This window comes from Canis lupus, chromosome 9 (genome assembly GCF_011100685.1).
Source record: "Canis lupus familiaris isolate Mischka breed German Shepherd chromosome 9, alternate assembly UU_Cfam_GSD_1.0, whole genome shotgun sequence".
Classification (NCBI taxonomy): domain Eukaryota; kingdom Metazoa; phylum Chordata; class Mammalia; order Carnivora; family Canidae; genus Canis; species Canis lupus.
This window is the reverse complement of record NC_049230.1, coordinates 48,014,927-48,028,574: the sequence shown is the minus strand read 5'-3', so window position 1 is coordinate 48,028,574 and position 13,648 is coordinate 48,014,927. Positions and strand designations below refer to the sequence as shown.

General features: G+C 55.9%; 1 protein-coding gene across 5 annotated transcripts in view; it reads left to right on the top strand.

Moving 5' to 3' along the window:
• Positions 1-13,376, top strand: part of EHMT1 (euchromatic histone lysine methyltransferase 1) — a 144,445-nt gene extending 131,069 nt beyond the window's left edge. For all 5 annotated transcript variants that reach the window (XM_038548583.1, XM_038548584.1, XM_038548585.1 and 2 more), the window contains 9 exons: positions 964-1,118; positions 2,053-2,220; positions 2,389-2,533; positions 3,194-3,271; positions 4,190-4,305; positions 5,409-5,495; positions 5,941-6,019; positions 11,710-11,885; positions 12,082-13,376. In XM_038548583.1, the coding sequence (XP_038404511.1) occupies positions 964-1,118; positions 2,053-2,220; positions 2,389-2,533; positions 3,194-3,271; positions 4,190-4,305; positions 5,409-5,495; positions 5,941-6,019; positions 11,710-11,885; positions 12,082-12,259 (1,182 nt within the window). In that variant the 3' untranslated portion in view covers positions 12,260-13,376. The remainder of the gene's footprint in view (positions 1-963; positions 1,119-2,052; positions 2,221-2,388; positions 2,534-3,193; positions 3,272-4,189; positions 4,306-5,408; positions 5,496-5,940; positions 6,020-11,709; positions 11,886-12,081) is intronic.
• The last annotated feature ends 272 nt before the right edge of the window (positions 13,377-13,648 follow it).

The following is a 13,648-nucleotide window of genomic DNA, read 5'->3' as shown; positions in this document are numbered from 1 at the left end:
CATGGCTACTTTGTGCTCATTTCCCACCTGGCAAGGCCACATGTTCCCTATACTTAACGTGTGTTCCTCATCGGTCACACAAGTTTTACATTTTTATACCTTTTGTGTATTTGTTTTCAAAATTACAGTGTAGTTTATACACAGCACAAATGGTTTTTTTCTAATCTTTGATTTAAAATGATTTCCCTACTCCTACTGTCTCCTCTCTCAAATCAATCAATCAATCCTTTTTAAAAAGGGAGGGGGGCACCTGGGTGGCTCACAAGCTTAAGCGTCTGGATTCAGCTCAGGTCTTGATCTCGGGTCCTGGAATCGAGCCCCACATAGGGCTTCCAGCTCATCAGAGAGCCTGCTTCTTCCTCTGTCCCTCCCCCTGCTCGGGCTCTCTCTCAAATAAATAAATCTTTAAAAAAATAAATAAAAGTTTTATTTTACAGGGGTTTTTATGAAGTAAAATTTTAGTGTGATCAAATTTGTCTACATTTTATCTTTTAAAAATCTTACACAAGTGTCCTGTTTTGCAATTGTACTTTGTTACAGAGTGAATATAATTTTAAAAAGTAGATAACTTGGGGCAGCCTGGGTGGCTCAGCGGTTTAGTGCCACCTTCAGCCCAGGGCCTGATCCTGGAGACCTGTGATAGAGTCCCACATCGGGCTCCCTACATGGAGCCTGGTTCTCTCTCTGCCTGTGTCTCTGCCTCTCTCTCTCTCTCTCTCTCTCTCTCTCTTTCTCATGATAAATAAATAAAATATTTTTAAAAAGTAGATAACTTACTCCCAGATGTTACGTTAATAGTGTGCTTAGGTTGGTCTAATTTCAGATGATTTTTTATTCTATTTTTAAAATAGTACTGTGATTATGTTACTTTTATGATGAAAACAAAACAAAAAAGGAAGCTCCCTCAGCACTCAGATGGGTCTTTGCTCTCCCCTTGGTGTGCTGTGCCGTCTGTCTGTGCAGGAGGAGAACATCTGCCTGCACTGGGCTGCGTTCTCGGGCTGCGTGGACATAGCCGAGATCCTGCTGGCTGCCAGGTGTGACCTCCACGCCGTGAACGTCCATGGAGACTCGCCCCTGCACATTGCAGCCAGGGAGGACCGCTATGCCTGTGTCCTGTGAGTGGCTCTGCTGCATGCAGCCCCTGCCAGGCTCCTAGGGTGGGGGCGCCCTGGTGCCCCAGGTCCTCCCAGGGAAGCTTCTTCCACAAACAGCCAGAGGTGTAAGGGTCCCATTCCACATGTGAGGTCAGTCTGGTTATTTCTGGTTCAGGGAGGATGGTTGTTAAGAATCCCCAAATACATAGGTGAGTGTGGAGATGAGTCTCACCCAGCACCTCTCATCAGAGGGGAGGGGACAGGCCCCTCTGGGACAGGTTCAGGAGGGACAGAGATGTTGGTGTTTACCACTCGCCACTCTGAACCCCTTCCCGTCTCATATGAGTGAGAGACGGTGCGGTTGGGGTTCTGGGGAGTCATCCTCTCATGAGTGGGTGCGGTTGGGGTCCTGGGGTCCAGAGTGGTTCTCGCTCTGCTGTCAGTGGAAGCTCTGAGTGTGGGGGACAGGACCTCGGGTCCCTCCATCTCACCTGGAAATGAGGGGGAGCCCTGCTGTGGGCCACACGCCCACTCAGACTGGGACCTTGGTGGCAGCTCGGCAGAGAAGGTTGTGCGTGAGGCCCTTGAGTGGGGCTGGGTGAGCTGTCCCGCTTCCAAGTGGATCAGGACCCTGGACACGGCCAGCTGGTGTGGTTTACCTGCTTCATGCTGGCCCTGGGCGTCCATGAGCCTCTGAATGGAAAAGCCAAGAGCCCTCAAGTACCATCTCTTGTTCTTTACACACAGTTCTGGAGCAAAAAAAAAAAAGACTGATGTAGTATGTTCCTGGTGAGTCAGGGCAGGTCTTTCTAGAAGCACCGGTCAGCAAGCTTAATACCAAGATAAATGATGTGTTCCTTTTATTTTTACTGACTGTAATTATTTTGTAAATCTCATTCTCATATCTTTTAAATTAAGGTCTGAATGTTTTATTGGCTTACATTTTTCCTTTTAGCCTCTTTCTTTCTCGGGATTCAGATGTCACCTTGAAAAACAAAGAAGGAGAGACGCCCCTGCAGTGTGCAAGCCTTAACTCCCAGGTGTGGGACGCACTGCAGATGAGTCGGGCGCTGCGAGACGCAGCTCCCGACAGGCCTGTCCCGATGGAGAAGACTGTGAGCAGGTGAGGAGACCACTCTGGGCCAAGGGCTGACGGACGGGGGTTGCAGAGTTGGAAACTAAGGCTTCCCTCCCAACTGAGGCCACAGTGCCTGGCCCCAGGCTCAGCGGCTGCCCTGTGGGGGTGTTGCTTATCACAGCAAAAGGTAATGTCCCCCCTTCCCGGTGGCAGAGACATTGCTCGAGGCTATGAGCGAATCCCCATCCCGTGTGTCAACGCTGTGGACAGCGAGCCGTGCCCCAGCAACTACAAATATGTTTCTCAGAACTGCGTGACATCCCCCATGAACATTGACAGGAACATCACCCATTTGCAGGTCAGCTGTGGTAGGGGGTGCTGGCCCCTGGGGCTTGGGTCCACAGGGGTTTCCCCCAGAAGACCCAGCCCTCACAGTGTGTGCCTTCCACTGATAAGTTGAAAGGCAGATAAAGATTCTTCCTGAAAATGGATCCCGATCCCGTGCTGGGTCCCTGGCCCCCAGAGCAGTGCTGATGCTCCCTGGTGAGTGGTGGTTTGGGGGCCACACAGGTGAGAGGAGCCTGTGCAACACCAGCTGCTGAGCTCCTCTTGGAGTGATGGCAGATATACACCCGCAGGCAGGGCTGTGGCTCTCTTGGCCTTGCCTTTCCCACTGAGTGGCTTAGCCTCAGTTCTGGGCCTCAGGATTTCTGTTACCCAGCCCTGCTCTCGGCCCCATGTTGCTGACCACCCTGCCTCCCCCTTTCCCTTGGGCTCTTTATCCAGAGCCCCTTGTGCACGGTCTCCGTGTCTTAGTGGCTGGGTATGTCCCGCTGTGTGCCCTCTTCCTCGGGGACTGCACGCCCCTTGGTGTCCTTGAGAATGGAGATGTTAGAGCCTCTCACTTTTCTTCCCTGTGGGCCTGGCTTTCTGAAGGTGCATATCAAAGCTGACACACGTAGTAAGCGGAGCGCGTGCCCCCCCCCCCCCCCCCACCTGATGTGCTATCTCCCTGCAGTACTGCGTGTGCATCGACGACTGCTCTTCCAGCAACTGCATGTGCGGCCAGCTCAGTATGCGGTGCTGGTATGACAAGGTGAGCTGCGGCCAGGGCGAGCTGGGGTGGTGAGTCTCCTGTGGCCCTGGACTGTGCCTGGCCAGCCTTGGGGAGGAGGGCTGCAGGTGAGCCAGTGCGGGAGGGCAGACCCATTGGGGGCAGGGTTGTGGGGCAAGGCTGACCGGCTCTTGTGGCCACCGGGGAGATGACTCTGAGCCCAGCATCCAAGGGAAGAAGCTCCAGTGCTGTTGGCCTCGGGGGTTCAGAGGTCATCCGTGGTGCCAGGAACCAGGGTGACCTGGGGTGGGGACAAGAGAAGCCGCAGTCGATGTCTCCAGAGTCGCCTTGGGTAGAAAGGGCATGGCATGGGCCTGGGGGCATGTTTGCTGCCAAGTGAGAGGCTACAGCACTCACTCTGAGGGCATGTGCTCTACAAAGCACGGCCATGCTGAAGGTGGGCGAGAGCCAGCATCTCAAGCACAGTTCTCACTATTGACAGAAGTCTCGGACACCACGGAGCTTTGGACTTGGCCCCAAGGTCCAGGGTGTTGCCTGGTGGCTTTGCCGTATCTGGGCATAGGACAGGGAAGCAGGCGGCCGGGTCCCTGCAGAGCAAGGCCCAGAGCGCAGGATGGCAGCATGTGGCCAGTAAACCCGGGGGTGCTGACCCCGTGAAGGCAGTGGAGAGGCCCGTGGCAGAGGCCTTGGGAGACTGAGGGTTCCAGGGAGGAGGAGGGAGGCCAGGCAGGGCGACAAGACTGAATCTGTGTGCACGTCTGCTCTGGTGCTTCCTGTCCAGGCACGAACGCGCAACGTGACACTGCTGCCCCACTGTGGAGTTTGACCGGAAACTGTCGTTTTTGTATCAGTGTTTCAGTTTGTAAAACTGTGTTGGTGTCAGTTTATTTAGCATGAATGGCGAGCCATGCTCAGTCCTGACTGCACGTCTGTCCCCAGGATGGCCGGCTCCTGCCTGAGTTCAACATGGCTGAGCCGCCCTTAATCTTTGAGTGCAACCACGCCTGTTCCTGCTGGAGGAGCTGCCGGAACCGCGTCGTGCAGAATGGCCTCAGGTAAGCGCCAGCTCCCATGGACCCTGCCCAGGTGTGGGATTCTGGGCCCTTCAGTGCAGGGAGACGTCAGGGGTCTCTACTTTCAAGGTTTGAGAACAACTCCGGTTGCTTGACAAGTTCATTGTGTTTATGTGTATTTCACCAGACGGGGCGTTGTGTTTCCATGCATGTGCATGTTTGCAGTAGAGACATAGACACTATCTTGTCTGAGCTCCTTGTCTCCTGGTGGAGTCACAACTGGTATAAATAATATGAGGCCTGCTGAGCAGTCCAGTCATTGGTGAGGCCCGAGGATGGGGCCATCCAGGCCCAGGAGCCGGAGGCTAGGGAACAGGCTCTTCACTTCCGAGTGAACACATGCACGGCTACCCTAGGGCTGCTGTCACTCTGTTTTAAATCTCAAACCATTTCTGAAATATTCTATGTTGTCTGAGTATCTGTAACAGCAGCAGCACAGGAATGCTCAGGTATAAAACATTGCCAACCACATGGGCCCCTTGTTCTTAAGCAGTCAGGGCACATGGTCTGAGAGGTCTGGCCGGCACCCGACCGTGAACTTTTCCTCTCGGGCATGTGCTTGAGAATTAGAAGACCTCCTTGGCTGTGAGTTGTGATGGGAGATGCACACATGACGTCTGTCTAGCTTCACAGTATTTTGGAGTTTCTCAGTATCTGTGGTCGGAGAGTGCTTCTGACCAGCCCTCCTGTCCCGTCTGCCAGAGGACCCCTGGACGCACCAGCACCAGGGGACAGGTAGTCCGCATTGGCTCTGGGCCTGGGAGAGCTCCCTGCCTGCCCTGAGGGGACACACAGTGTCAGCCCTTCTGCCCTTCACTGCTGCCTGGGGGCATGGCCACACATGCCCCCATGTTACAGATGAAGGAACGGGCATAGGGAGGGCTGTGCGCTGGCAGTCGGGCCGAGTCCTGGGTGCGTCTTCCGCTCTGAGGGTGGTGTGCTGAGGGCTTCCTTACACACAGAGCTCCAAGGTGCTGTCCAGACAGGAAGGCAGCATCCCGCACCCTATGTGCTACTGTGGCTGACAGTGTCATCAGCACATGAGCATCAGGGAACTTGGCTGTGAATGGCCGACTGTCTTCTAGGGCGAGGCTACAGCTCTACCGGACACAGAACATGGGCTGGGGCGTGCGGTCCCTGCAGGACATCCCCCTGGGCACCTTCGTCTGCGAGTAAGTGCATGCCTGGGTCACCCCAGGGCTGCCGCTGCTGCTGTCCCTGCCATTTCGGGCACAGCACAGCAGCGCGGGGTGAGAGGCTGCCAGGGCCCTGGCCATGCCTGGGACTTGTGGGTGCCCTTGGAAACCAGCCCATGTCGTCTCCACCCCTCACCTATCTCCCTGGTTTCCACCTGCACTTAGCCTCTCACTGAGTCTGGGGCTGTTATGGTGGTTGTGGTCAGTGGTTCCAGGACAGTGTCATTGTGGGTCCGGGTCAGAGGAGGAGTTCCTGTGTCATCATCTTCCGGGACCTGAAGTTAGATCCCACCCAGTCATGGGCATATTCTCTAAACATTTGTCCATAGCTCCAGGGGATAGGCTGTGCCATGGCTGCCCTGGGCCCCATCCTGCAGTCAGGGGGGTCTTGCTGTCCTCACCTGCACCCTGCTGCCCACAGGTATGTCGGGGAGCTCATCTCTGACTCGGAAGCTGACGTTCGGGAAGAAGACTCTTACCTCTTTGATCTTGACAACAAGGTAATGCGTTTGGAGGGGTTGGGTGTAGAGAGCTGGCTGTGGCCGTGCGGCGTGGGAGCGGTAAGGAGGCTCGCCCACACCGGCCCAGCGTCCCTGACAGCCACACTGGCACACTTGTGCACGCAGGATTCGCAGGGCACCTGCACTTGGGCCGTGACCCGGGAGGTCCCTGAGCTCATGCACGAGGAGCCTGCCTGTGACCCCAGCTGTTCACCAGGGTTAGAGCTCGCAGCCATTAGGGGAGAGGCCGCGTGCGCATGGTGACAAGCAAACAAGAGCCAGCCTCACAATGGGCAAGGGATCTCAAGTGTGTTTCAGCTACCATCCTGGTTGTTGGGACAGCAGGCGGGCCCCGGGCTTTACCCCGAGACCCGGGTTTCCAGGGCATTTGGAGGCTGCTTCCTGCCCTGATGCCTGTGCTGCTCTTAGTTCCTGATTTGCCTGCTTGAGAACTTCCTGGCATGGTCGGCATGGAAGTAGGGACCCAAGCCCAGGCCTTTATGCCTGCCTGCCCCAGCCCTGCCCCCAAGCTCAGCTCTCAGAGCCACGTATGCAAGACAGGCCTTCTGAGAGGGGAACCCATGTGCCAGGTGGTCACGGGATGCAGGTGCTGGCAGCCTCCACCTGAGACCCTCCAGGGAGCCCCCCGCCCCCAGAACCCCCATCCTACACCTTGAGCTGTTGGCCTGTTTGGCTTGTGGCAGTCTTGACATGTTCTGGGGGAAACGTTCTTTGACATTTGTGTCTTGCAGATGGCTTCTCTCTGTGCCTTGTTGAGGTCTTGATGTCTTTTAATGAACAGAAGTTTTTATTTTTATTGTAGTCGAATTTATCCGCTCTTGCTACATGCTGTGGGTGTTTGTAATGCCTCAAGTGAAACCAGGCTTTTTACAGCCAGGACTATACAGAGGCACATGTGTGGCATCTCCAGAAATCAGGCCGACCTCACGTGGGTGTGTCGTCGTTGCATGCAGGGTCCAGCATTATTTTTCCCTGTGTTGACATCTGCATGACTCAGGACCGTTTGTGGAGGAGATGGTATTTTCCCCACCCCTGCGCAACATGCCTGGGCTCCCTTTGTCCCGTCTGCCAACCATCCTACCTTCTGTCCTCTTATCTTGGGGTCTTGAGGGTGTCTTGCTCTTCTCGGTCTCTTAGTTTCTGTGTAAGTTGGAGAGTCAGCTGGATAAGTTGTACAAAACCCGTAGGATCTGATTAGGGCAACATTGAACCCATGACCTGGGGTCATTGGGGTTTCTGCCACCTGCTTTTCTAGGTGATGAGTACGGTGTATCCTCTGCTGGTTTGTCATCTTCAGTTGCCCCTACTGACACTCGGTGGTGCCCTGTGTGGGATCTTGTAAATGTTCTGTTGGATTTTTTTTTTTTATCTGATAAGATTTTGGCCATTTTACTTTTTGGGTCAAATTTTATTGTAACTCTTTTATATTCAGTCAACTTTAAGCCTGTGATTTTAGTTTTGACAAATGTGTGTATGGTCTAATTCTCACTATGAGCAGGGTCTGGAGCACCCCGGCCCTATGGCACCCCCACCGTGGTTGGCCGTGGAACTGCCATCTGTCTTTGCTGCGGGGTTTTTCCCTGCGCAGAGCTCCCATACGTGCAGTCAGAGCATGTGCTTCTCTGTGTCTGGCTTTGTGATCCACCCGAGTGGTGGCAGGTCCCACGACCCACTGATGCCCATCACCACCAGGTGAGAGGCCGTTGGCAAAGATGGGGCTGGCCTCGCCCCCACCCGACTCCTGCTCCACCTGCTGCTCCCTTTGGCCTGTGTCTGTGGCTTGTGCATCCTGGTGTGTAAGGGGCCGCGAGCACAGCATAGCCCCCTGGGTCTGCCCAGCTCAGGGCTGTGTCCCATGGGCATGGCTGCACCTGTGCACCCTCTTGCTCCCTCCCCGTTTCCAGGGTCTGACCAGCTGGTACCGTGACACCTGCCCTCTCCCTGGCCCAGACTGTCCCCAGGCCCTGGTTCTGTTCAGAGCCCAGGGTTGCCCTCTCCTTGCTTTTCTAGAACCTTTTGTATCTGCCTCCTTTGCCTGAATCTGCCCCAGTTGACCAGGGCACCCCCGCATGCTCGGCATCTTGGAGGGACAAGGGTGGGCACGGGTGATTTATCAGAAAGACTTTAAAGAGCAAGCGGCACACACATGGTCAGGGACCGTGTTAGAGACCTGAGGAGCCTCGTGCACTGTGGAAGAAGGCTGTGTTCCCGCAGCTGTGAATTGATGCTGAGCAGCAGGCGGGTGTGAGGAGCTGGTTGCCCCAGAGGTGGGCAGCCTGCTGTTGGTCTGCATACCTGCGCCCCTGCCCTTTGGAGCCTTGAGGCAGGAGCTTAGGGAAAACCAGAAGAACAGTCTCACTGGGAGACGCTGGGCAGGAGGTGAGGGGTGCGCAGGCAGCGTGGGGCAGAGGGCTCACGTTGCTGCCCATCCCCTGGCATGGGGGGTCTGCCACATGTCCTGCAGGCTTCAGGGGGATGGGGTCTCCCCTCAGAGGGTCCTGGACAGGCTGTGGCCTTTCTGTGGGGGCGTTGCCCCTGGCATGGGGCCTTCTTTCCCTGCGGATGCCTGGCCCTTCTGTGGGCCCCTTAGTTGTCCTGCCCCTCACCCACGCCAGGTGCCCCCTCTGCTTCTGCTGCCCTGTGGTCTCTTAGTGAGGAAGAGAGAGTTGCTCCAAGATCCCTGTTTCTTGCCTTTGTGGACGGTTTCTTCTTCATATTGTGACAGCACTCACTGTACAGAAAAGTGGAGAAAGCCCTGTCCTCAGATCCCGTTGTCCATCTGTCATGCCGACAGTGTGACGTCTGTCACAGAACTGCTGTTTCCTCCTGAGGAGTCTGTGTGCACCTGCGGTGGTGAGACTGAGCCCAGTTTCCCCAGACTGCACCACTGGTTTGCCCTGGCTGTCCCTTCTCACAGTGGCAGCCACCCCCTCACGCGGTCCAGCCAGAACCCACACCTGTGTGCGAGCCGACCCGTCTCCCATGTTGTCTGCACACGGGATAAGAGCAGAGGTGTCCCAGAGGCCACGGGGTCTGCCTCCCCCAGCTCAGGAACAGGGGAGTCACGGCTGCCTGCCCTTGGGATTCCTGGCCCTCCTAGAGGCAGCCTGCCCTTCTTGTTTCCTACAGATTCTTCTGTTGGGAGGAAAAAGCTTCCCCGCCCAGACCTGGGCTTGCAAGTGACCCTCAGGGTCAGGCGGGTGAACATGTGCTCCTGCCATTCTGTCACCATTTTGGGGGCAGCAGAGCCAATGGTGGTGCAGGGTTGGGACCTAGTTTCCCTTCTCCTCACATGTTGTTGTGGCTCCTGGGTGCTCTGACCCGTTGTCACCAGAACCATGGCCCGTGGAGCCTGCTCACGCGCTGCCTTGCCTCCTGTAGCATCCCTGTGTCCAGCTCCCCTCGTGTGGCCTCAGATTTGTCTAAGCTGCCCCGGGGCCTGGCCATGGAGGTAACACTTCGTCACCACGTCAGGACACCAGGGTGTTCGCTGTCTGCAGGGTGCCATCGACCCTGCATGGACTCCTCAAGGGCAGAGCTCTGGAATAAAGGAATCACTAGGCATGTGCTCGTGCCCTTGTTCCTGCAGGAGTTTGCCCGGGCCCTGGCCATCGGCATCCTGCCTTTCAGCAGTGTCAGATGGTTCAGTGGAGCGCCAATGACATGCCAGCCACAGGCACAGTCCCGCAAGAGTGTGCAGCCAAGTGCGCCAAGCACCCGCTTGCAGCACGTGGTGCCATTTCTCTGGGTGGGTGAGTGAGCAGTTGGATTCACAGGTGTATTTATTTATCTTAGGGTTGGGGCACCCGGTGGGCTCAGTTGGAGTGTGAGGCTCTGGATTTTGGGCTTATGAGTTTGAGCCTCATGTTGTGGCAGAAAGTACTTTTACAATAAATAAGTTCTAGAATCTTGCAACTTATTTAGTTACATAAAGTATTTACTAATTTTGGAAGTGGAGACTACACGAAGGTATCCTGTTCAGGAAGGCCTGTCTGTTCTGTTTCCGTTCACTGCCCCCAGGGAACTTTAGAAATACAGGGAAAGCATCCACGTGTGTTCCTGTTTCCTTGCCTTTGTTAGAGGAAAGGTGGAACCCTCTCCCCTCCTGTTTCTGAGGCACGTCTGGAGCTCCGGGGTCATATGCTCGGGTACATGCACATCACCCTTGTGGTTTGGGGAATGTTGAGGTTGAGTCTGGCCCTCCCTGCAGCTACAGCAGCATCTGCGCTTGGGGGCCGTCTGGTGACTTGCACAGCCTAGGAGGGAGGGACGTGCACTGAGGATTTCCAATGACCCTTCTTTCCTGCTGTGTCACCCATGGAGAGACAGGCTCTGCTGGACGTCACTGAGGACTGTGTGATCAAGAGCTCTGCTGTCCCCATCTGGTCGCACAGCGTCCAGGTCGCCTCGGGCTGGGCTCCATTGGTTTTCTGTTCTCTTTAGAATGTGTCCATTTTTTCGGTTCTTGGTCCACATTTATGTATTGGTAACTGCCATGGGCTGCTCTGAGGCATGTCGTGTAGCTTGATTGTGGCAGGGCTGGGGTGTGGCTCCTGTGCATCTGTCCCCTGTGTCCCCCGGCATCTATCTTGGCTCTGGTGGGGACTTGTGCACATGGAGCCTGAGCCCCGCTGTGCCCGCCAGTCATGGTTCCAGCCGCTTGCTCCCGACTCCATGTGAGGGTCCTCCCCTTGGACCCCACTCAACCAATGCAGGTCAGAGTTTGTCAGGCTGTTTGCAGGAGGGGAGGTGCTTTCCACAGGGTGGGGCTCCCTGCACGTGAGTCCAGGACACCTATGGGCAGAGGCCAAATTCTGAGCCATGGGAGTGACTTTGGGGTCTGCCCGGAGGTGGGACTGCTGGGCCAGGGGCACATATGCCTTTGGTTTGGTGGGAGAATCGTCTGAGTCCAGCTTTGCCCCCCACAGGCTGCTGTGTGCAGGGCAGATACACGAAAGGTCCCCTTGTCATTGTGTCTGGTTTTCCATCCCAGACGTCATGCTCGGTTCCTGTGACCATGTGAGGTCCCTGCTCATCGGCTCCTCATCGTGAGGGGCAGATGTGGTGTGACCGGGCTCTCTGCTCAGGGCCCCAGGGGCAAAGCAGTGCACAGGGGAGACATGCCTGCTTCTGCTGAGGGTTGTAGGACACATCTCCTCATGGCCATGCACAGCCCTGGCCCATGGTCCCTCGACCTTGCACCCTCAGCTCCGGGTCTCTGCTTCCTACAGGGTGAGACCAGGCCCCAGCCAAGTTCCTTTCTCACCTCTCTGCTACATCGCATACATCACCCCGGCAGGGTCCTGGGGCCACCTATGCCCCCACTCCTCCCTGTGGCCGTATCCCTGTGTTGTGCTCATAACCACTGCTCAGGAGCCTCCTGGCAGCCCTCAGCCTCAGCGCTGCCTCCCTCCTCCTTCCCACCTGCCCAGCTGCTCCTTGGGATCTGGCCCTGCTCTGTCCCTAGGTCCCTGGGATCTGCCCCCACACTCCCGTACCTGGCAGCAGCCGAGCATCACATGGTGCACACCTGGCTGGTGCAGCAGGAGAGTGTGTGTGGGTGGCCTCCCCCAGCACGGAGGCCTGCTGTGCCCCTGCCTTGGGGGCGAGTTCCTGCCTGCCGTCCACAGACTCCTGTGTGAGCCCCTGCTCTCCTTCCCGCCTGCTAGGATGGCGAGGTGTACTGCATCGATGCTCGGTTCTACGGGAACGTCAGCCGCTTCATCAACCACCACTGCGAGCCCAACCTGGTGCCTGTGCGCGTGTTCATGTCCCACCAGGACCTGCGGTTTCCCAGGATTGCCTTCTTCAGCACCCGCCTGATAGAGGCTGGGGAGCAGCTGGGGTAGGTGCCACGGTCCCTGGGGCGGCTGGGCTTGGAGACTTCCTGGGTGCTGCACGCATGCTGCTCAGCACGGGCTTCTCCTCAGCGGTTCTCTGCTCCACCCCATGAGCGGGGACTGACGGCTGCTCAGGCCGGGCCCACCCTGCTCCCCGGGGTGTGCGGCCCAGACACCGCCCTGAGCTCTGCTCTCTCCCAGGTTCGACTATGGGGAACGCTTCTGGGACATTAAGGGCAAGCTGTTCAGCTGCCGGTGCGGCTCCCCCAAGTGCCGACACTCCAGCACGGCCCTAGCGCAGCGGCAGGCCAGCGCCTCCCAGGATGGCCAGGAGAACGGCCTGCCTGACACCAGCTCCTCCACCGCGGACCCGCTATGAGCAACAGCCAGCGTGGGGCACCAAGCGGCGGTGCTGTTCACACTGCAGTTGGAGAGGAAGGAGATGTGCACACGACGCCTAAGGGTCCTGGCCTGGGGCTGCAGGGACATGGGCCGCAGCTTCGAGGTCCCGGCGTGGTGGCCCGCGGGCTGGGGGCGGGCGCTCTGGAACACTCTGGGATTCTGCGCTGGCGTGACCTTGTGAGTTTCTGATGATGGTTTTGTCGTTTCCACGTTTCTCATTTCCCCTCTGCTCCCCTGGTTCCCGTTCCACTGTGGGGCTTGTTGGCAAAGTCCTGTGGGCCCAGGCTCCCCACGTGGTGCCCGCCGAAGACACCGTCACCTGCAAGCTGCTCCATTGCACCTGCCTGCCTGGGGCCTGCGTCGGCAGGTGCCAGCTTCTGGGCGCTGTGCAGACGCCATCCCCACCTCGACCTAGGAGAGGTCAGGGCCGAGCCATCACTAACTTTGGAGAAAATGTGGGTTTGCTTTTTAAAGAAGTCCTATATCTAGTCCTATATATCAGACCTCTAATGCATTTCTTTCCGAGGAAGCGGTTTGTTGGGTGCAGGAGGGCCGAGGCCCACGGAGGACCCCGCACCAGCCCCGCCAGCTCAGCGATGCTGGCGCCTTCTTGTTGATTTTTAAACCACATGCTATGATGATGAATAAACTGATTTATTTTCTACCATTATTGAACATTAGGACAAATAAAAAACACAAAACACAGACAACGGTGCTGATTCTGGTGTGGTTTCTACTCACCATGTGAAAATAAACTATCAACTGTATAAAGAGAACAAAGTGATTTTAGAATAAAATGCAGGAAAAAACTTTTTTTAAAATGTTAGTCTTGTCGTGGAATAAATTCGCCATCACCTTTTGTGTGACGGCCCGCCAGGTCATATACTTTTTTTTGGCATATACTTTTTTAAATACTGTAACTAGTGCAGTAGCAGTGGGGTTTTTGTGCGGCTCTTCTAAAACATTCATGATGCAGTCATGTTTATTTTTTTCTGTTAAAATGTTTTTGACAGTTTTAAGAGCAGTCTTTTGGCTCAGACCATTTCTTGTTCTGTTTTCAATGAAATCAATAAAAAAAAAAGTACTTTAAATGAGGTTTTTATTACGGTATCATGTTTGAACTGGTTTCTGCAAAGCCCCTGTGCTGCCTGTGGGGCACTCACAGCCCCCCAGCCCTTGGCCAGTGGACCACAGCTTCCTTTCCACCACAGACTTGCCTGTGAAGAGAATGCCACCTACACCTACCCCAAGGCAGATGAGAGGAGGGTCTGCATGTGTCGCTTTGTGTGTGTGCATGCATGTTGTATGAGTGTTGCACACGTGTGTGTGTGTGCACGTGCATGTCTGTACCCCCAACACTAGGCTC